Below are 21982 nucleotides of genomic sequence, written 5' to 3'. Positions count from 1 at the left end.
ACATTCAATCTCTGGTGTCTCCTGAAGCTTTCCCAGCAATTTTATGTTAGGAGGGTGGGTGTGCCAGATTTACCCCAAAGTTCATGCAATATATCAGAGAGCACTCCACACACGATTGGGACTTCCCCCTGCATATTGGAGCTTAGCTCGATTTTTGTCCAGGGTAAAAAAATCCATTTTTGCATCGTTTTTGTGGGGCATGTTCAAACTCTCAGTAAAGCCTCGCAGTAAAGCCTGCTGTCTGGGAAAGCTCCAGAGATGGCTGATCAATATTTCTCCCTGACACTCTGAAGAACCACTGCCAATCACAGCAGACAGTATTGAGCAAGATAGACCAATTGTCTGATTCAGTATAAGCAAGACATAGCCACTTGCATATGATTTGATTTGGCTTGCATATCATTCCAAATGCATAGTCTCGCTTTTAAAAGAAATTGGCTGGTCATTTTGTAGGAACAGTACAAAAATAATGATCAATATTATCACTGTTCAATTCATTGCATGCAGTTTCTGTCTGTTATAAAATATAAAGTGGGATTTCTGCACATGTGTATCATAAAAGATGTGTTGCATTTTTGAAACTGGCAGAATCCCAGAGTTGCTACATTACTTTGCAACAGCTCTGGTGAGGATGCTTTTGAACACTGATATCCAAAATTTAATGAGCCTTAAAATTATTCATGGGAAGAAGGAACAGGGCCAGAAACGAAATGAATGTGCTGCTGATCAAGAATAATTCATGCAGGATATGAATCTAAAATCCTCCAAGGTAGAATTATTATTATAGCGTTGGTGATGAAATTCTAGGGCATATTATATTTCCCAACCTATCTTATATCAATGATATAATGAACTTATTTTTCAAGTTACAAGAGAGTTTGTTTAAAAAAAACAACCCAAAAAACCTTCAATGCAACAGATGTTTCTCACTGTGCTGAGCTCCACACAATATTGTGTTTTCCTCCGTGCAGGGAGGGCCCTTTAAGAGAAAAAGGCAAAGCACAGCACGGTGTGGTGGGAATGTTCACCTCTGCATGGTGCCAGAGGGGCTGTGGACCTTTGGCCAAATCTTCACACCAGCAAAATAAATAATTTGTTAGGGAGCAGTATAGGAGGAATGCTGGTAGCAAGTGTGTGGATTGTCCCTAGGGCAGGGAGAGATTCCTGCCTGCAACCTTGGAGAAGCCGCTGCCAATCTGTGTAGACAATACTGAGCTAGATGGACCAAGGGTCTGACAAGGCAGCTTCCTATGTTCCTATGAGCCACACTTAGGGTTGATGGGGGCCGCTATTGACCCTTGGGCCTTCCAATGAAGAACACTGCCTTATAATCAGACATCCCCGACCCCATCACATCCACTAGCACCCTGCCCATACCTACCGATCTGCAGATCATATTTGTTTTGCTGGGTTCCTGAAAGCTAACCTTAACTGACTTGCAGTTGGAGTCATCTCCGGCTTAAGTTGCTTATGTCTACAGACTTTTACACACAGCATCAGGCCACGTGCATTTAATTGTTGCATGCATGGATGCCTACTCTGCTTGGAACAGATGGTTGGTCCTTGAGGGGCTGGGTTGCAAGGGATGAAGGGAGAATGTAAACTAAGTTCAGAAGGTAGGGCCAAGCTCAAAGAGTTTAAGAAACTCTTCTATTGTTATTTATCATTTATTGAAAATATTGCCCCTGTAGTGCACTGCTGCTCAGGATGGCTCACCAAATCAGTTAAACGGATAAAATGTAAAACACTATAAAATTAACAGAAAACAAAAGATCCAGTTCAAACCACATTTTAAAAGTTACACATTTTAAAAGGTAAAAGCTAACAATAGATAAAACATTAAAAGACCTCTCTAAAAAGATAGATCTTTAGTTGTTTTTTAAAAGCCCAGGGGGAGCATGGCAAAGCTCTGCTTTTATTAATTATTATTTTTTTCATTCATTCATTCACATTTACATTTTTTTTTAACAAATCCTGGTCTTCCTTCAAGGAGCCCAGAGTGGCATACATGGCTACAACCCTGTGAGATGGGTTAGGCTAAGAGAGAAATGACTGGCTCATAGTCACCCAGTGAATTTTAAGACTTAATGGGGATTTGAATTTGGGGGTCCCATCAGATGTCAGTGTAGACTTCCAATGTACTGTCCTGGTTGCTGCAAGGTGAGGCAATGCAAAGAGAAGAACCTTGGAAAGGTCAGAGGGAACAAGTTGAGTCAACACTGTTCAAAGGCAGACTGAGCCCTTAAGTGCTCCTGGACTCTGCCTCCTTGCCTTAAGAGGCAGCCCTCTGGAATCTGGCCCTCCTCCTCTCATCTACCAAATTTCCGCTGGCGTGCAAACATCGGCATATGTGGAGAAGCCAGCTCTGTAGTGGGCTCTGGATCAAAATGCTGTGTGACCTGGAGTTGAAGAAGCAAATCAGAGAGACTGAGCTGTAATAATGGGTGACTTCAATTACCCTCACATAGATTGGGAAAGTCACGTTCAGGTATTGACAGAAAGGCCAAATTTCTAGGCATGCTAAATGACTGCGCCTTAGAACAGTTGGTTGCGGAACCTACCAGGTTGAAGGCAACCTTGGACTTAATCCTGAGTAGTGCCTAGGACCTAGTGCGGGATGTCAGAGTTGGAGAGTTGGGCAACAGTGACCATTTGGATTGAATTCAGCTTATATGCAAGTGGAGCATTGCCAAGGAAGTCCAACCCAGATGGGTTGGACTACAGAAGAGGAAACTTCTCAAAAATGAGGGGACTGGTAAAAAGGAAGCTGAAAGGGAGGGTCAGATCACTCCAGAAAGCATGGAACTTATTCAAAACCACATTAATAGAAGCTCAGTTGGAATGTATACCAAGAAAGAGGAAAGGTACCACCAAGTTCAGGAGTAGAGTCAGGCAAGTTATAAAAGGTAAGAAGACTTCCCAAATTCATGTAGGACAGGTCTATCAATAGCTACTAGTTTGGTCACTATAAGCCACCTCTAGCCTCAGAGGCAAGATGTCCAAGAGGCATCTGGTAGGCCACTGTTGGAAATAGGATGCTAGACTAGATAGGCCTTGGGCCTGATCCAGCAGTGCTGTTCTTATGTAGTAGGACCAGAAGGCTCCATCATTTTGCAGCTTATTTGGAAAGAAAGACAAGCCATTGTTTCGAAAATCCAAGAGGCAAAGGCCACCCTTTCCCCACCCCCCCAGAAACGATGGGTTACTTTTAAAAGGTTCTATTGCAAATTAAATCAATTTTCTCTCTCTTTGCAGTTACAGAACCAGCCAGGCAGCCTCTTTCATATGTCTGGCTGCCTCCCTTGTCTTTTCTTTTTAATCTAATTCGCCACTGACTAAATAATTATTATCTATTATTTTATTTTCTGCCAGGGTTGCTTTCAGAAATCTCTTCAGTTACCATGGGAAACTGGTCTCCTGGAAATTTCATGATTAACAATAATCAGCTGAAGTTTTACAGCCTCTCAAAAGATGTTACAAGCTTTGCATAACAAAGCCCACTCTCTCCTGATTGTTTTGCCTGTTAAAGAGCAGGGAAATTAGAGATGAAACCCCAGGTACGCGTGTGAAGAACACCAACAACATCAAAAGTTTATTATTATTATTATCATTATTATTAATTTACACAGTCAGACAGGTGTTATTGACTGGTTTGTTTGATCCAGACATTGAGTCCTTCCCAAGGACCTGGGATGGCTGAATTTTATTGTCAATGTTGTTGCTGTTGTTATAGATATCGTCACAGAATATAGGCTGTTCCCAGTAAAGTTGCTTTTTGTAATTGGCTGATGGTGATTTCTGTGGCCCCTATGGTGCTGAAGTGCTCTTCAAGGTCTTTTGGAACTGCACCCAGGGCGCCAATTACCACTGGGATTATTTTGGTCTTTTTCTGCCACAGCCTTCCAATTTCAATTTGTAGATCTTTGTATTTTGTGATTTTGTCTATTTCTTTTTCTTCTATTCTACATCCCCTGGTATTGCTATGCCAATTATTTTCACTTGTTTTTCTTTCTTCTCGACTACAGTTATATCTGGTGTATTGTGTGGCAGATGTTTGTCTGTTTGTAGTCGGAAGTCCCATAATATTTTTACATCTTCATTTTCTTCAACTTTTTCAATTTTATGGTCCCACCAATTTTTGGCTACAGGTAGCTTGTATTTTTTGCAGATGTTCCAGTGTATCATCCCTGCTACCTTGTCATGCCTTGTTTGTAGTCAGTCTGTGTGATCTTCTTACAACAGCTGATGAGGTGGTCCACGGTTTCATCTGCTTCTTTACAAAGGCGGCACTTGCTGTTTGTTGTTGACTTTAGATGTTTGGTATCCGAGACCTGTTTTGTTTAGTATTTGTGAAAGTGGGGTCATGGTGATTACAAACAACAGAGGGGATAGTGAGTCCCCTTGGAAAATGCCTCTTCTAACGCTAACCTGTCCAAGTGTCTCACCATTGATTGTTAACTGTGTACTCCACATGCTCATTGCTTTTTTAATAAAGTTTTTTTTATGATGTCAGACGTGGGAGGTGGGGTGAGCGGGACCACCACCGCGGCTGCACACGGGCCGCTGGCGGTCAGGTGTTGCTCACCTGCCGCCACCATTGCCATCATCCTGGCGCTCACCCCCCGCTATATGCTCGCATGCTGGCGGGGCGTCTCCCAATTGCCCCTGTGTGATGCCAGCACACACAGGGTCTCCGTGCATGCCGTCCCCTCCAGCATTATATTTCTGTTTCCAGCGGGTGCCGCTCAGCTACAAATCCATGCCACTGAGTAGTAGTTTTTGATACTCCTTTCTTTACTGGTTTAGGAAAATCTGACTGCCAAGCACTGTAAGGAAGAACCCAAGTGATTGCTGCAGAAGCTCTTCCCTTAGGGATTAATTGTCACTTTGATTTTGATCTATGGCTTGCTCTGACATAAGGCCAATGGGAAAGCTCTGCTTTGCTGGCTGGGTTCCAGCCTGCAGCCTCTGGCCAGTGAAATGTTATCAGATGACTGTTCAGAACAGTATCATTCATTTGTAATAGGGGAGGCAGGGGCGAGAAAAGGAGAAATCACACACTGCATTTGGGACATGAGCAGTGAATGAATAATTCCAGGGTGTGTGTGTGTGTGTGGAATACCATCAGGGCTGGCCTGTTTACTTGGCAGACCTAGGTGTGGGGGTCTGCATACATAAGTGCCAGAATATCGGTCCCAGTTATTATTTCTCTCCCTCTTGTGTTGCACCCCTGAAGCACTACACAGTGGGGTAAGACTGGAAGACATAATAATAATAATTATTATTTACATTTTATATCCCGCTCTTCCTCCAAGGAGCCCAGAGCAGCATACTACATACTTAAGTTGCTCCTCACAACAACCCTGTGAAGTAGGTTAGGCTGAGAGAGAAGTGACTGGCCTAGAGTCACCCAGCAAGTCTCATGGCCGAATGGGGATTTGCACTCGGGTCTCCCCGGTCCTAGTCCAGCACTCTAACCACTCTAACCACTACTGCACCCTGCTCCCCAAGGGGCCTGCACATTCTGCACCCCAAAATGCTTCTTTTCTGATTGCAGCCGCACTCCCTCTCTTGAAGATGAATTGCCTGCCTCAGCAAGCATTTCCAAAACAAAATGCTCTCAGACTGGATTCCCAAATTAACAGCAGCATGTTTTCATCTCTGAAGTGTTAGAGTTTTGCCCCCATAAAAGATTGGGAACTCTGCCCCCCACTGTATCCTCAAAACAGTGGGTTGTTTTTTTAAATCATTCTCTGGTCATCTGTGCAGGCTGGTCATTCGACCTCACATATGAGCAGCCTGCACATAAGAACAGCCCTGCTGGATTTGGCCCAAGGCCCATCCAGTCCAGTATCCTGTTTCACACCAGATACCTCTGAGTAGCCCACAGGCAAGAGGTGAGGGCACGCCTTCTCTCCTCCTGCTGCTCCCCTGCAACTGGTATTGAGAGGCATAGTGCTGGAGGTGACCACTTCTCTAGTTAAAGCCAGAGCTCTCCAGTTCTTGGCTAGGGGGAATGCAAAATCAAAGTAAAAACATGGTTCTTCACCCAGGCTTTTATCTGAGAGTACTGTTTTTACTGCTGCTGCTGTTTTGTGTGGTATGGTTTTACACAGGTTTTTTAAACAGAGATATATATCATTTTTATATTTAATATTTGCACTTTTAATTTGTATTTTGTGCATTGTTTTAATTATATTGTAAACTGCTTTGGGATTATTTTAATGCAAAGTGACATAGAGATGGAACGATAATAAATAACCCAATAAATAAAATTCTCCAGCCTAAGCTGGAGATGCTGACAGAGATTAAAACAGAAACCTTCTGCATGTAAAGCAGATGTTGTTTACAGCCCCATCCCCGCAAATTTAAGTGCTCTTCCACAATACCATCCTAAACCTGCTAGGAACATTTTAGAAAAAAGACGACTGCGGGGAGACATGATAGAGGTCTATAAAATCATGCATGGCATGGAGAAAGTGGAGAGAGAAAGATTCTTTTCCCTCTCACACAACACTAGAACCAGGGGTCACTCCATGAAATTGATTGCCAGGAGGTCTAGGACCAACAAACGGAAGTACTTTGACACACAATGCGTGATCCACTTGTGGAACTCTCTGCCACAGGCTGTGGTGACAGCCAACAACCTGGATGGCTTTAAGAGGGGTTTGGATGACTTCATGGAGGAGAGGTCTATCAATGGCTACTAGCCAGAGGGCTGTGGGCCACCTCCAGCCTCAAGGGCAGGGTGCCTCTGAGTACCAGTTGCAGGGGAGTAATGGCAGGAGAGAGGGCATGCCTTCAACTCCTGTCTGTGGCTTCCAGCGGCATCTGGTGGGCCACTGTGTGAAACAGGATGCTGGACTAGATGGGCCGTGGGCCTGATCCAGCAGGGCTGTTCTTATGTTCTTATGAACATAGGAAGCTGTCTTATACTGAGGTCATTCACATAATCAAAAAAAGTGCTCTACCCAGCTTTGGGAGCTGGTTGTGCTCCCAATTTTCTTTCTTTCGCACGTGCTGCTCCTGGCTCCCACTTGGCCAGACAATCACCAGCCAAGTTTAAGCAAACCGCAGGGTCGCCTAACCTTGGCTAAGCGTCAGGTTAACCGTTTCCCCCTGGCCCACCACCATTTATGGCAGTGAGCTGGGCGGGGCGTGGGGGGGGGAGTTGGTTACTCTAACAAGATAGCCACTGTGCACCCTTGGATGTGTGTGTGTTGGGGGAGTCCTCCCACTCCCAGAATCTCCCTTCGCTGCACCACTGCTCCTGTGGGCACATGGTGCAGCAGAAGAGAGGAAGGTGACTCCTCGTCTGCTGGTGAAGGCAGGCCAGTTCACGCCCTCCCCGGCAAGGTCATGTGCACAACCTTGTTATTGCTTTTAATAAATGCAATAATAATATTGCAATAATAATAATAATAATAATAATAATAATAATATTGTTTTTAATAAATGCAAGGATGGACTGCCTTGCATTTTTAAAATGAAAAGTCATATATAAATGTCACAATAAATACAACCATAAATATATATCTCCCTCCCTAGTCTCTTCTGTACTATGTATTGCCTGAACAGACAAGCGAGGGGATTGTACTAGCCACAAGATATCGCGATGGCCACCAGCTTAGATGACCTTGACTGGAGATGAGACAGGGAGGTTACATCACTCCATGGTCTCTAGTGAAGGGAGCTATTTGGAGCCTCCCTGTTCAAAGGCAGTCTATCGCTGAATACCATCTGCTGTGGGGACAACAGAGGGAATGGCTATTGGCGCATGCTCTCCTTCTGACCTTTCTTGAGACATCGGATTGACCACTGTGGAAAACAGGGTACTGGACGTGATGGTGCCTTTATGTGATCCAGAGGACTCTTCTTACTAATATTAGCTCATTTGTAGAATGCTAGTCCAGGGTTGTGGGAGTGGGTGTGGTTGTGAGAGTGGCCTGCATGGTGTCAATTAGGCCCTTTGCAATGTTTCAATGAGCCCTAGAAAGCAGCAAGGCTTTCATGCTGGTGTAGGCCTGAACCAGACTGAAGCCATGTTACCTTTGATATATTCTGTCTGTGTAAGGGGGGCCTAGGGGATTCCTTATAAGGAGTTGCTTTTCTGTACCAAGGAGGGCCAGGAGAGACTAGATAAGCAGGTGATGAGGTATTCACTTTAAAGTACATGCGCAGAAGTTAGCTGGAAATTTACTGAAAGTCCAGACAAAGGAAAGGGGCAGCATCTCCTAGGTTATAAATATGTCATGCTTGTAAACGAACGGCGTCTTGGACTTGAGCGAGAGCTATCCAAGACCTTTGCTACTATAGAGCAAAATAAAGCCTTTTATAATCCTTCTCGGCTGGTGATGTATTTGGCTACTGACCCAGAAAAGAACCTCTCTTTGTTGGGGTACAACAATCTTGGTGCCGTGACTCGGATTGGGGCCACGTTCCCTACACGGGAGTAGGGCACCACTGGCTCCCACTGGGCGGAAGGATCCCCGGCGAATCTGGACCGAATCGACGCAAGCCGGCTACAGGCCTACACCAATGCCACACAGGCTACAGTCTTCAGTGGTCCTTCATTTTCCTATGTGTTTCAGACACATCTGTATGTAGAACTACAACTTCCATGATGCAGCATGACTGTGTGCTGTGGCACATATAGCTTCCAGAGCCCCTCCGTTGACTGTGGCTTGCACAGATGGTTTAGCCTGGAGAAGAGACTATTAAGGAGGGGGGCTTAATAAATCTGAAGGGTAATCATCACATCAAGAAAGGAGTAGCCTTGTTGCTCCTGAGGGCAGGGGTTGAAACATGAAGGAAGCAGATTTAGGCTAGAGATTAGGAAGAATTTCCTAATGGTAAGAGTTGTTAGTGGGACATTCTCCCTCGTGCAGTGATGGGCTCTCTTTCACTAGAGGTTTTCCAGCGGAGACTGGATGGCCACCTGTACCCGTTTCCTGCACTGAGCAGGGGGTTGGACACCAAGGTCCCTTCCAGCTTTTCAGTTCTATGATTCTATGCTCATCCCTATTTCAAATTCCTAGGTGCCAGCATCTGGCTTTTATGTCAGTCCTGTGCAAGGATAGAAAACATGGCAACATTCCTACATACTATATTTAGTACAACATTCCTATATACTATCCCCTGCTAACTGGACAAAGAGGCATCTTTTACTGTGGTGATTCTCTTTATTTAGCAGGGGGAGAGTAACTGGCCCTATCCACCCCCAGCACAGTACCTCCAGTGACTGTTGCTGGTGTCTATCTTGTGGTTTTTTTTAAAGAATGTGAGCCCTTTGGGGACAGGGATCCATCTTATTTATTTATTATTTCTCTGTGTAAACCGCCCTGAGCCATTTTTGGAAGGGAGGTATAGAAATCAAATTATTATTATTATTATTATTAATAATAATACACTCCAATAATAATAATAATTTACCTGAATCCAAGACTAGTTTTTCCCCAAGTTCTTTGATGTTAGAAATTGGGGGTTGTCTTAAATTTAGAGACACCTTCTATTTGGATAAATACAATAACTGCATCAATTTGGCATTGGGGATTTTCCATCCCTGCTGCAAATGTCTAGACTAATACCCACACATGCGCTGGTTGCAAAAGATGTAAAATTGCTCTCTATTTAAAATACTGTTTTTTCTCATTACTCTCCCCTCTTTCCCAGAAAGCATCCATGATTAGTAGAGTGCCCTTCTTAGCATAACCTCCAACACAAGGGTTATTTAAGGTTGGCATCAATGTTAAGTTTCAAATAGTAGAGCTGAACTCAAGTTATAATTTGTCTCTCCTTTAATGAAAGGCTTAAAGATTCAAGTGTCTCCTCCTGGTTTGACATGTTGCTAATTAATCATTCTGTCTTAATTGGCGTACGGTGTCAAACAAATTACTCTAAAAGTGCAGCAGTGTGATTGATTTGAACACACAGCAATCAGGTAATATGAAGTTTAACTGCTAATATTCCTTCTCCTCCCGTAGGACCAGACATGCCAGATGCCACAGTAAGGCCCACCACAGGTCTCCCTGTTTTGGTGGCTATTTAAGTGCTTATGCCCATTTGTTGATCTTCAGATATTCTTGTTAGAGGTTGTTGATTTTTACCCACAATAGGTAAAACAGCTGAGCACTAAGGAATGAGCACACACTCCAGTTACAGAGTAGATAGCAGAGGATGGTTTGGATATTGCAGCTATTTAGAGAAAACACGTGGAGATCCTTTGTATGACTAAACACTAAATATTTATTGGTTAAATACACTTGGATAGGAAAGACCTATCTCTAATCTAAAGGACTACATAGTGGATAGGTAAGGAGAGAGAGAGAGATAGGAACATAGGAACATAGGAAACTGCCATTACTGAGTCAGACCATTGGCCCATCTAGCTCAGTATTGTCTTCACAGATGTGACTGACCATTGCGGAGAGTGATTGTGGGAGCTGCAGCGCAACAGTTCTATCCACCACGCCATCCTGGCTTTCATAGAGGTAACACAGGACCTCTGTCCATCATGTTTTATGTTCATTGGCCCATTTACACAGGCAACTTGGTGGCCTGTTTCACACAGTTGTTGGAATCTAGGTTTGATGTCAGTTACCGACATTAGCAGGATTGTGTGAGCAAAAGCAGGAATCTCATATTCCTCTCAGGCCATAAACTGCCTTGGCGTGAGGTCACACAATCACGCTCATGTCGGTAAACCACACTAAACCTAGATTCAAACGATTGTGTGCATCGGGGCATTACCTCCTGACGACTTCATCAAATGACCAACCATCAAGTGACCCAACATCCACGTACAAAGCAACCCTTAGAAGGATTGGTACTTGCCCTACTTTCCAGGTTTTCAGTTTTGAAATTATTCTCCATCTCCTCTTTTGCCTGCTGCCAAATCCAAATGGATACCATATCTTGTGATTTCCTTATTCTTCAACAGATATGCACCCTTCCTTCTCTGACTATATTCATTCACTTGTCATTGCTCATCTAGACTGTTCTCATTACTTCATCTCACTGACTCCCCCTCCAGTCAATACTAGATGCTTTGGCTAGAGCCATCTTCTCATTATTCGAATCACATCAAATTGTAGCTTGCTACTGGCTCCCTCTGAATTTTGTCTCTAGCCTGCCGTTCTAGGAACACTGAATAGAGGTTTCATGTCACTGAACCCAGTGGGATTTACACTGGTGGAAAGTTTCCTTACGATGACGCTGCATGGCTCTCCACCTTCCTGTGCCTGCAGATGGGTCAAGACGTGACACTTAGCATGGAGAAATGCCTCTGCGTTATAACTTGCCCCTGTTACTTCTGCACCAGGAAAATACATCCCACAGCCTTGTTACATGAGATGGACGTGGGCCAAAAACAGATGTTCCCTGAAGGGAGCTATCTCTGGCATTGAGACAACTCATCCAACGAGGCAGTTTCTCCATTCTCCTGTCACGCCCCAATTTGCATTCAGGTCAACCGACTTGCTACTTGTGTCTCTTCCCAAAGGCTTTCTTTTCTTCATACGAAGCCACGGTGAGTTGCTTCAGGTTGAGCAGAAGGAGACTAGCTGGGCCTGGAGGGCTGCAATGAGTCCACCCAGAATTGGCATCCTCCCTCCTCCTGGCGGTGTGTAGAAGGCATCACATCCCTTACATAGAAAGCAGCCTTATATGGAGTTGGACCATTGTGGCTCAGTATTGTCTACACAAGGGTTCCCAACCTGTGGTCCTCCAGATGTCGCTGAACTACAACTCCCATCGATAAATTGTAGCTGGGGATGATGGGAGTTGTAGTTAATCTGGAGGGCCACAGGTTGGGCACTTCTGGTCTATGCTAAGGCAGTCCACATGATTGTGAATTGGGTAGGGCAAGTGGGGCGGTGCTTGGGGAGTGGTGCATGGTGGTGGGGCACTGAAGGGCAGGGTCTGCCTTGGTTTGCATTTGGATGGGAGACTACATGCAAGTGCTGTAAGATATTCTCCTTAGATAATGGGGCCATAGCTCAATGGAAGAGCATCTGCTTGCATGCAGAAGGTCTCTGGCATCTCAGACAGGGCTGAGAAAGATTCCTGCCTGAAACCTTGGAGACCCGCTGCCAGTCACTGTGGACAACAGTGAACTAGAGGGACTAGATGGTTCACACTTTATATAAGGCAGCTTCCTCTGTTCCTATAAGAACAGCCCTGTTGAATCAGGCACCTGGTACGAGCTCGTCTGCACAGTCACCTCTTTGTGGAGGCCGTTTTAATTACCCACATACCCTGGGATGCAGTGTTCTTCCAGCAATCAGTATAAAAGGCAATGTGAATTTTTAAAAACTCCACTGCCATAAAAATGCTGCATCCTGAGGCATATGGGTAACTAAATAAGATATCGTAAGACACAGGAAAATAGGGTGATGCCTTATAGTGAGGTAGCCCAGGGAAGAGATGTGCACGAAATGAATGTTTTTATTTGTTCTGAATTCAAATTGAATTCCGAAAATTCATTTTGAATTCGATTCAGATTAGATTTCAGTCCAAAAATTTGATTCAAATTTTCAATTCATATTGAATTTGAACTATAATTCAAATTGAATTTGAAATATAATTCAAATCAATTCAATCCTGTTTGGGTGCCTTTTAAAACCAATCAGGGGGCTTGGTTTTAAAAAGGTGCCAAATGGCTCTTGACTCAAATTTGAACCAAATTTCAAAAATTCTTTTCAAACTCAAATCAAATTGCCCCTTTAAGGCAAAATTGCCTTAATTCAATTCAAATTACCAATGCAATTCAAATTTGAATCACTCAAATCACCCAGATTTGAATCTAATTGATTCAAATATGAATAAATTTGCACATCCCTAGCCCAGGAGCACTTGTCCCACCTTGTTCAATTAGAGCGAAGCACCCAAGTTCCTTGCAGACCATATGAGGCCTGCCACAGCTTGCCTACATTTTTGCACAAGTGACAATAGAAGCTGCAGGCTCCACACAACTCACTAGTGCAGCAGCCCGAGCCTTGCACAAGTGCAGCATATGAGTCAGGATGCCGGTCAATAATAACAATAGCTTTCCTTACACAAGCCAATTGTCATTGTCAAGCACATCTTCATGGCACCAGGAGGGCTAGAAACTTGCTTTTTTTAAAAATGAAGGGCAGGCTTGTCAGGAAAATGGAATTGTGCACTCATTTCCACATTCTGGACCATAAGAACAGCTCTGCTGGATCAGGCCCAGTGCCCATCCAGTCTAGCATCCTGTTTCAGATTCCTCTGGGAAGCCCACAGGCAAAAGCTGAGGCTATGTCCTCTCTCCTGCTGTTGCTCCCCTGCAACTGGTATTCGGGGGTATCTTGCCTCTGAGGCTGGAGGTGGCCTATAGCCCTCAGACTAGTAGCCATTGATATAGACATTGTCTTCCATGAATTTATCTAAACCCATCTTAGAAGCCATTCAGGCTGTTGGCTGTCAGCAAATAATGTGGCAGAGAATTACATAGGTTGATGATTTGTTGTATGAAAAAGTACTTCGTCGGTCCTTAATTTCTTGGCAATCAAGAAATTGGATAAGCTCTGGTTCTAGTGTTATGCAAGAGTGGAGGAAATTTCTTTCTCCACTTTCTCCACACCAAGCATTATTGTATAGACCTCTATCATGTCTCCCCTCAGTCATCTTTTTTTCTAAAGTAAAAAGTCCCAGGTAGCCTTGCCTCAAAATGAAGGTGCTCTAGGATGCTAGACCATACTAGACCATGTCTCACATCCTTCAGAACTGCACTTTTTCTATAGCCCTGGATATTTATGCATAGAGAGGTATGCATGAGAGAGATACACCAGAGGAGAGTCTATAAATAATCAGTTATGCTGGGATATGAACTCACTTCAACCTTTTGATATGTTTATCTATTCATGTGGTGAATCAGAGCTGAAAGCCCACAGTCTTTGGCAAGGATAGTAATATTCAAGTTTCCAGGAGAGCAGAGTTTGGGTTTCCTTGGGAAAACACAGTGTCTCTGTAGCTCCTCCCACATCAATTCAGGGCCAGGTATGCAAATATTTCTTTCTCTATCCTTCAAATTCCTGGCATATTTTACAAGCCATGCAATTCAGGGAAGGACTGCAGTTCAGTGGTAGAGCACCTGCTTTGTATACAAAGGAACCCAGGTTCAATATCTAGTATCTCCAGGTTGGACTGGGAAGCAGGCACAGCTGTAATTGAACAAGGTGGGGGGAATGTCCGCCCCGAGGGGGGGGGAAACACTGGCTGAGTGACAGCTTGCTCTTTCTTCTCCCCCCTCCAGTCTCCCCAACTCTTTGGCATGCTGTTGGCTCCTGAGTGGAGGATTTGTCTCAACTTCAAGCAAAATGAATCCTCTACAGGCGGTGAGGGGGAGGAGTGTCAGGCAGCATTCCTGATTAACAACACAGTGACTCTCCAGGGTTTTAGGCAAGGGTCTTTCCCAGCCCTGTCTCGAGATGCCAAGGATTGAACCTGGGGCCTTCTGCACACAAAGCAGATGCACAACCAAATTAAATTGGTATTTATTTTGCTCAGTGAAAAGCTCTAAGGGTTATGCACATGAACAGCCCTATCCCAGCCCTGCCTCCCTCACAATCCTAGGTTTTGTACCCAGGCTTTCACCTTGGCTAAAAGGGTAGGTAATCTCAAGTAGGATCATCTGGGGGGAAGGTCAGTGCTCTCCGTGCTTGCCCTCCCTGGCCCAGCAAAATGTCATGTGAACGATCTTAATAAGGGGTGCAAAAAGAGAGTTTGAGGAGCACATAGCTAGAAGTGTCAAGGGGGGGTAACAAAAATGTCTTTATATTTAGAATAGCCATCCAGTTTGAGACACAGTAAAACTCAGGCCCATAACCTTTAGTGGAGAAAGACTCTACCCTTCTGTCCATTGGTCTATAACAGGACTGCACAATATAAGGCCCAGGGGGCAGGTCTGGCCCGCAGGGACTTTTTTTGCTGGCCCCCAGGTAGGAATAGTCTGCAGCAACAGCAGGCACGATTAAGCACTCTTGGCCTTTCTTGCTGATGGGCGGCAGCAGCTCAATCAAGTTGGCCGCATGAGTCCATCAGCCCTCTTTCCCCTTGCCTTCCCCCCGGACTCTAAACCTCCACCCCCTCACTTTTATTAATATTTTAAATAATTAATTTTAATGCACTGGAAATTTCCCTCAGGCCCGTGCAGCAAGTCATGGTTGGTTCCGTCCCATGCGGGCATTTGAGATGTGCACTCCTGGTCTATAGAGAGTGGCTAGCGAAATAGAATGCCTTAGTAAAAGGTTGAGCATGGACGAAAGTCCCCATTAGGAGCGGGACCAGAGAGAAGGTTAATAAGTTCTAGAGACGGAACACACAGGATTGTTTACTGCATCGGTTCCACCTGCATTTTATAGGGTGGGTTTATTTCCCTCCTGTGAGTCATTGTTTATCCGGTTCACAGCCAAAGACAGGCCAGAACGACCTTGTGAGATGGTTGCTATGCTCTGAATGGGCTGGCAAGGAGAGAGAAAGAGAAAGAATCAAGAGAACTGGGACAAGTGGAAAAACTTTGGAGACAAGCTGAAATTTCTGGTCTCCAGGCCTGTCATGCTAAATTCCTTTAAAGTCCAGACTGAGGTTCTGGTGCAAGGAGGTGAAGCTTAACATGTCACCCTGCTAAGACTTAGGCTGCAGCTGGTTTCATCTGTCGTCTTTTCAGCCTCCCTGAAAAGCAGGGATTTCAAAATAGCCACTTATGCTGTAACAATTCTGATCATTAACCTCCTGCTTATTCACAGATTGGTCTGATTCTCCGTTTGTCAGAGAACAGGCCCTGCAAGCGGGATGGGTGGGGAGGACGGAGATTTTCTTTTAAAGAAATCCTAGATTTCACAAAGACTTTACTGATTTTTTTCTCTTCTGCAGCAAAAGTGGGGAGGATATTCTGAAAGTTTTGGAGGGAGGGACAAAACTCACTCTGATAGCCGAGGGCCATCTGTCTGTTTTCAACATATGGTGAAATCATTTTGCTTTCACTTACCATTTTAATTTGTTCAATTTCCCCTCCACCTACCACCCATGCTGTCATTCTAACACCTGTTAGAATGACTGTTTTGAACTACCTTTTCAAGTGTCCATATGAGGTCATATTATCTCCCATAAATGTCAATCAGATTTATTCTCTATACCTTTCCCCTAATTGTATTATTGGATCTGTTGGGTTGTGTTTTGGATTCTTAGTTTCAGTTTTGGAAATTATCAAGGTCCTGATCATGGATAAAGGCAAGTACCATAATAGTATGTCAGAGACATCACTATGAATCCTCTGAAGGATTGATTGTCTGTACATTGTTTACTTGCCAATTTATTATTGGTCCTTCTCCTGGGTCCTGAATAGCAGCCTAGCATGCAGCCAGACATTAAGGAAGTGAAACACTTCCTGGAACAGAAATAAATTGGAGGAGGATGTTTCATCTGCTCACTTACATACCCTCTCTCCTACTGTTGCTTCTCTGTAACTGTTATTGAGAGGCACCTTGCCTCTGAGGCTGGAGGTGGCCTTCAGCCCTCAGACTAGTAGCCATTGATAGACTTGTCCTTCATGAATTTATCTATGCCCTTATTAAAGCCATCCAGGCTGCTGGCTGTCACTACATCTTGTGGCAGATAATTCCATAGGCTGATCATGTGTTGTGCTTCCTTTTGTTGTGCTTAAATTTCTTGGCAATCAGTTTCATGGGATGACCCCTGGTTCTGGTGTTGTGAGAGAGGGATAAAAGTTTCTATCAGCTTTTTCTACACCTTGCATGATTTTATAGTCCTCTATCATGTCTCCTCTCAATCGTATTTTTTCTAAACTAAAAAGCCCCAGGTTTTGTAGTCTTGCCTCGCAAGGAAGGTGCTCTAGGCTCCTGATCATCTTGGTTGCCCTCTTCTGCACCTTTTCCAGTTCTACAATGTCCTTCTTAAGATATGGTTACCAGAACTGCACACAATATTCCTGTGGCCACACCATAGTTTTGTATAAGAGCATTATAATATTAGCAGTTTTATTTTCAAACAGCTTCCTAATGATCCCTAGCATGGAATTGGCCTTTTTCACAGCTGCTTTTAACGAGCTGCCCACCATGACCCTAAGATCCCTTTCCTGGTCAGTCACTGACAGCTCAGACCCCACAAGCTATGTGGTTGGGTCCCCCCTCCCACAATACATATCATTTTACACTAGTTAACACTGAATTGCATTTGCCATTTTGTTGCCCACTTCCCTCATTTGGATCTCAGATTCACCCCATTTGCTTCACTCCTATGTGCCCTACTTTTCACAAATACAAAGGAGAATATTATCTATGAAGTGCTTTGAAATCTATGGCCTATCTACAGGATGTACTAAATATTACTCATCTCGCCTAAGGGATGGGGAAAGATAACAACTCGCTCAACTCACAACTCAGCAGACTATAAATGTGTGAAATTGGCATTTCAAAGGGTGGAACGAAAACTTTGAGTAATTGAAGAAAAGCATCTCAAAACAGCAACATGCCGTGCTGGCACACCATCAATTTCCAGTCATATCTGAGGGCAACAGGGCAGCAGGGAGGTATGCTGCCACCCCAATGAGCATTAAGAAACATGGATGCCAGCATGGGAAATGTCACTGGAGGAGTAAGTGCTCTTCAAGGGAGCTCTTCAAGGAAGACCACTGCCGCCTTTGAACCAGCAGAACCCCCGGTCCGTGCACATCCCTAATAAGAGTACAGGAGGCACTCCTTAGAGCATCTACTATACTCTATGAAAAGAGCAGTAGAGTACTACAGGTGAAACTCGGAAAATTAGAATATCGTGCAAAAGTCCATTAATTTCAGTAATGCAAATTAAAAGGTGAAACTGATATATGAGACAGATGCATTACATGCAAAGCGAGATAAGTCAAGCCTTAATTTGTTATAATTGTGATGATCATGGCGTACAGCTCATGAAAACCCCAAATCCACAATCCCAGAAAATTAGAATATTACATGGAACCAAGAAGACAAGGATTGTAGAATAGAACAATATCGGACCTCTGAAAAGTATAAGCATGCATATGTATTCAGTACTTGGTTTGGGCCCCTTTTGCAGCAATTACTGCCTCAATGCGGCGTGGCATGGATGCTATCAGCCTGTGGCACTGATGAGGTGTTATGGAAGACCAGGATGCTTCATTAGCGGCCTTCAGCAATTCTGCATTGTTTGGTCTCATGTCTCTCATCCTTCTCTTGGCAATGCCCCATAGATTCTCTATGGGGTCAGGTCAGGCGAGTTTGCTGGCCAATCAAGCACAGTACACTGTATACTTTTCAGAGGTCCGATATTGTTCTATTCTACAATCCTTGTCTTCTTGGTTCCATGTAATATTCTAATTTTCTGGGATTGTGGATTTGGGGTTTTCATGAGCTGTATGCCATGATCATCACAATTATAACCAATTAAGGCTTGACTTATCTCGCTTTGCATGTAATGCGTCTGTCTCATATATCAGTTTCACCTTTTAATTTGCATTACTGAAATTAATGGACTTTTGCACGATATTCTAATTTTCTGAGTTTCACCTGTATAAGTCAGGCAGGAGTCTTTCCCTGCCCTACCTGGAGCTGCCAGGGACTGAACTTGGGATTGCCTCCATGCAGAGCAAATGCTCTTCTACCAGGATGATCATCTCACCTCAGGCACCACTGATCACCAAACACTGAATCTAGATATAATGTGGTTTACTGACATTGGCTTGATTGTGTGAACCCACACCAGGGGGGGTTATGGCCCATGAAGAATCTGAGATTCCTGCCATGGTGTGGGTTCACACCAGATTGCTAATTTTGGCAATCCACGTTAAACCCAGATTCCAAAAATTGTGTGAATCAGGTCAATATCTGCTTCAGAATTTGGAAAGTATGCCAAGAAAGCCAGGCAGAATTTGGGTTTTCTGAACACAGAATTGGATCACCTTGTCATGCAAAATTCTTCCTTTCCTGATAACTGGCCAAGATATTAAGTCAATTACAACCATGCCAGAACTTCCACTCTGCTTTCTACACAAGGAGTAAGGGAGTGACTCAGATGATGAGCTTTTTTAGTTCACTGCATGAACACAGATCACTTTTCTGCCCACAATTTTGGAAGTTCTACACTGTGTGTGACTCAGAAATAGCAAAGAAATAGCATTGGTGCCACTTTTCTTCTTTCCAATTTCTCTTTCTCCACCCCAGATACATATGTGACTGGTGACTCACAACCTACAAGCTCGCAATAATTTTCAGAAGAGGGGGATCTCTGCAGAATGGTTTGGAAGTGTTGTAAAATATGTAATCTGAAACAAAAAGCCATTGTAAGAGGAACTGCTGTTTTCAAGAGTCTTTAACATCCAAAGAACTTGCTTTCACTAAGCTTTTGCCTAGCCATAAGTGAAATTAGTAAAAGAAAAAAGGAAAAAAAAGTGCAGAACACAAGTCTCAAATAAAGTACTAGCCACAATTCTACAGACAAAAGTAAAGGGACAATTGATTAGTGGAACAGCACATGCTTTATATGCAAAAGATCCAGGTTCAAACACTAACATTTCCAGTTAGAGTGATTGTAAAAAACCTCTGCTGAGTTCCTGAAAAGCTGCTGGTGATAGACAATACTATCTGGAGAGAGAGTACTATTTTGGTGAGTTCACTGCATGAACACAGATTACTTTTCTGCTATTTTGGTACTATTGTCTATTTGGATAGACAATACTATTTTGGTGAGATGGACCAAAAGGCTCACTGGCAGTTTCATGTATTCATGAGACATAAACCAATTTAATCATGCTCATTGTCAAGGAATAGAACTACTTATTTGATTTCATTGATATTTCTGCTAATTAGCATTGTCGCCTCTAACACATCCACAGGAGGCACCTAATCATGGAAAATTACTCTCTATAATCAATATGATTTGGTTTTTTGTAAACCAAACCCAGGAGTTAAGGGAACACACCATGTCTGGAGTGCAGTTTCAATGGCTGTTCACTCTCAACTTTACTGTTGAATCATCCTCTCAATCCCCTGAATGGTTGTAAAGGTTTGCACATTCTCAACATACAAGCAAACTAATAGTGTTTGCTTTAACAGCAAGATAAGCATATGCTTTTACACACACACACACACACACACACACACACAGAGCTCCCTTGCACCTATGCACAATTAAAACTGTCACTCTTGCACCCACTAGACACAGGCACATACATGGTAGTCTTGTGAGACAACAAAATTATGTTTTTCACCTTCCCAGGCACACAGATACACATATCTAACATGCATTATGCAGATCCCCTTTCTGATAAGAACTACAAAATTAACATGGCAATACATTTTCTTTTATATGGTGCTTTGTCCACTCACATATGCCCATAGAATACCTCCTCTCTCCATGCATACATCATGAACAAAACCATAACCCCATACATCAAGAGTCCCACACCATGAGCTGCCACTACTAGAGCCCTATTCTCATAGCAACACACAACACCCTGTTATTTTGCATCCACAAATGCACACATTAATACATAACTGTTCTCTTGCAATGATCATATTAAATATTCTGTTGCTATGCTAACAATAAAGCAGTCCATTGCTTAGTGTATGCATTAGGTACAGAATGCTCCCAAGTGGCTCTAAATGATCTATCTTTCTGTTGCAGGGTTTACTTAAGGCAGTACATTACACACACACCCTTGTGCACAAATCTACTTCTCTGATTATCATAAACATCCCCTCTCCTACCACTTTTCTTTATGGTTGTGTTGCACCCAATTCTGTTGGCATGATCTTTCCTTCACACACACATACAAGGAGACAGAGGGACTAAGACGGTGTCATAAGCACACCGTGTTATCTCTAAGTTAGTGCTAGATAGCTTCTTACACATACACAGAATAGCCTTTCTCTCTCTCTGCTGTTTTGATACCCCCCGTGATGCCCAGCAAAGAGGGACCCACAAAGAACTCTCTCCCTTCTCGCCAAGGAACAAGCTGGGATTCTACATCCAGAGCCCCGTCCTTACCTGACAATCCCATACATTACCAGGATGTTCCCCAACAGCCCCACCACACAGATTACTGAATACAGGGCAGTGATGGCAATGGCTATGATGATCGAAGTGGTGTTCTTCATGGGAGACTGGCTGGTGTCGTTGGAGGTCGTGGGAGAACTCGAATTGAAGTCTTGCACCGTGCCATTATAGAGGAAGTCGGGGTAGGTTTCAGCACCGGGAAAAGTGGACAGCTCCATCGCGACGGGAAGCTTCCCCGAGCCCACCCTGAAACACTGACCAGGACGTGTTTTGCAGTTCAAACGCTTCCTCGGAGCTGTCCCTCTTTGAAGGTGCTGAACGAGACGAGCACTTTTCCTCCCAAATGATCTCCCGCTTTTGCAAAGTGCATCCAAAAAACCCCTCCAAACCTCAAGAGGGGGAGGAAAGGGGAATTAGCTACCAGAATGAAGGCAGGAGCCAAGGAACAGCTGCTGGGCAGCAAGACCTGACATCTATCCTAGCCTTTCTCTCAGAGATCCCTCACTGCACTGCCTCAGCCGTCCGCTGCTGAGCATCTGCGGAAACTGTGATTTTTTTCAAGCTCTCCTAATGGTTACGATTTCTTATTTAAAAGGGGGGAAACAACCTTTAGGATGTTGGGAGCTACATAGGGGATGCAGATTAAAGGGGGGGGTTGTCAATCAAAATACTTAAGGGTTGATGGGGCGGAGAAATAATTCTGCACATTACTCTGCACTGCCTTGGAAACACTCTTTCATCTGCTGATGTGTCCTTAGGGAACTGTTGATGTTATAATGTGGGGGGAATCGCCCCTCCCCCCCAAATTGAGGCATCTGTTAGAGATATTTAATCTTATTTGAATAAGGCAATAGGAGTGTGGGGGAAGAAAATGGTTCAAATGAATTAGAATTAGCTATGAAATGTCTAAGTAACCTCATGCTTAATGGACCCA

General features: G+C 43.8%; 1 protein-coding gene across 2 annotated transcripts in view; it reads right to left on the bottom strand.

Annotated features, from left to right (window-relative positions):
- The window catches only part of OPRD1 (opioid receptor delta 1), a 31181-nt gene extending 9429 nt beyond the window's left edge, over positions 1–21752 (bottom strand). The window contains exon 1 of one of the 2 annotated variants that reach the window (XM_053268592.1): positions 21040–21752. In XM_053268592.1, the coding sequence (XP_053124567.1) occupies positions 21040–21266 (227 nt within the window). In that variant the 5' untranslated portion in view covers positions 21267–21752. Of the gene's footprint in view, positions 1–1381; positions 2465–21039 lie in introns of those variants that run through there. The other variant, XM_053268593.1, reaches the window with a different exon arrangement.
- Positions 21753–21982: the final 230 nt, after the last annotated feature.

Source organism: Hemicordylus capensis, chromosome 7, assembly GCF_027244095.1.
Source record: "Hemicordylus capensis ecotype Gifberg chromosome 7, rHemCap1.1.pri, whole genome shotgun sequence".
NCBI classification, from domain to species: Eukaryota; Metazoa; Chordata; class Lepidosauria; order Squamata; family Cordylidae; genus Hemicordylus; species Hemicordylus capensis.
This window is presented reverse-complemented; position numbering and strand designations above follow the sequence as displayed.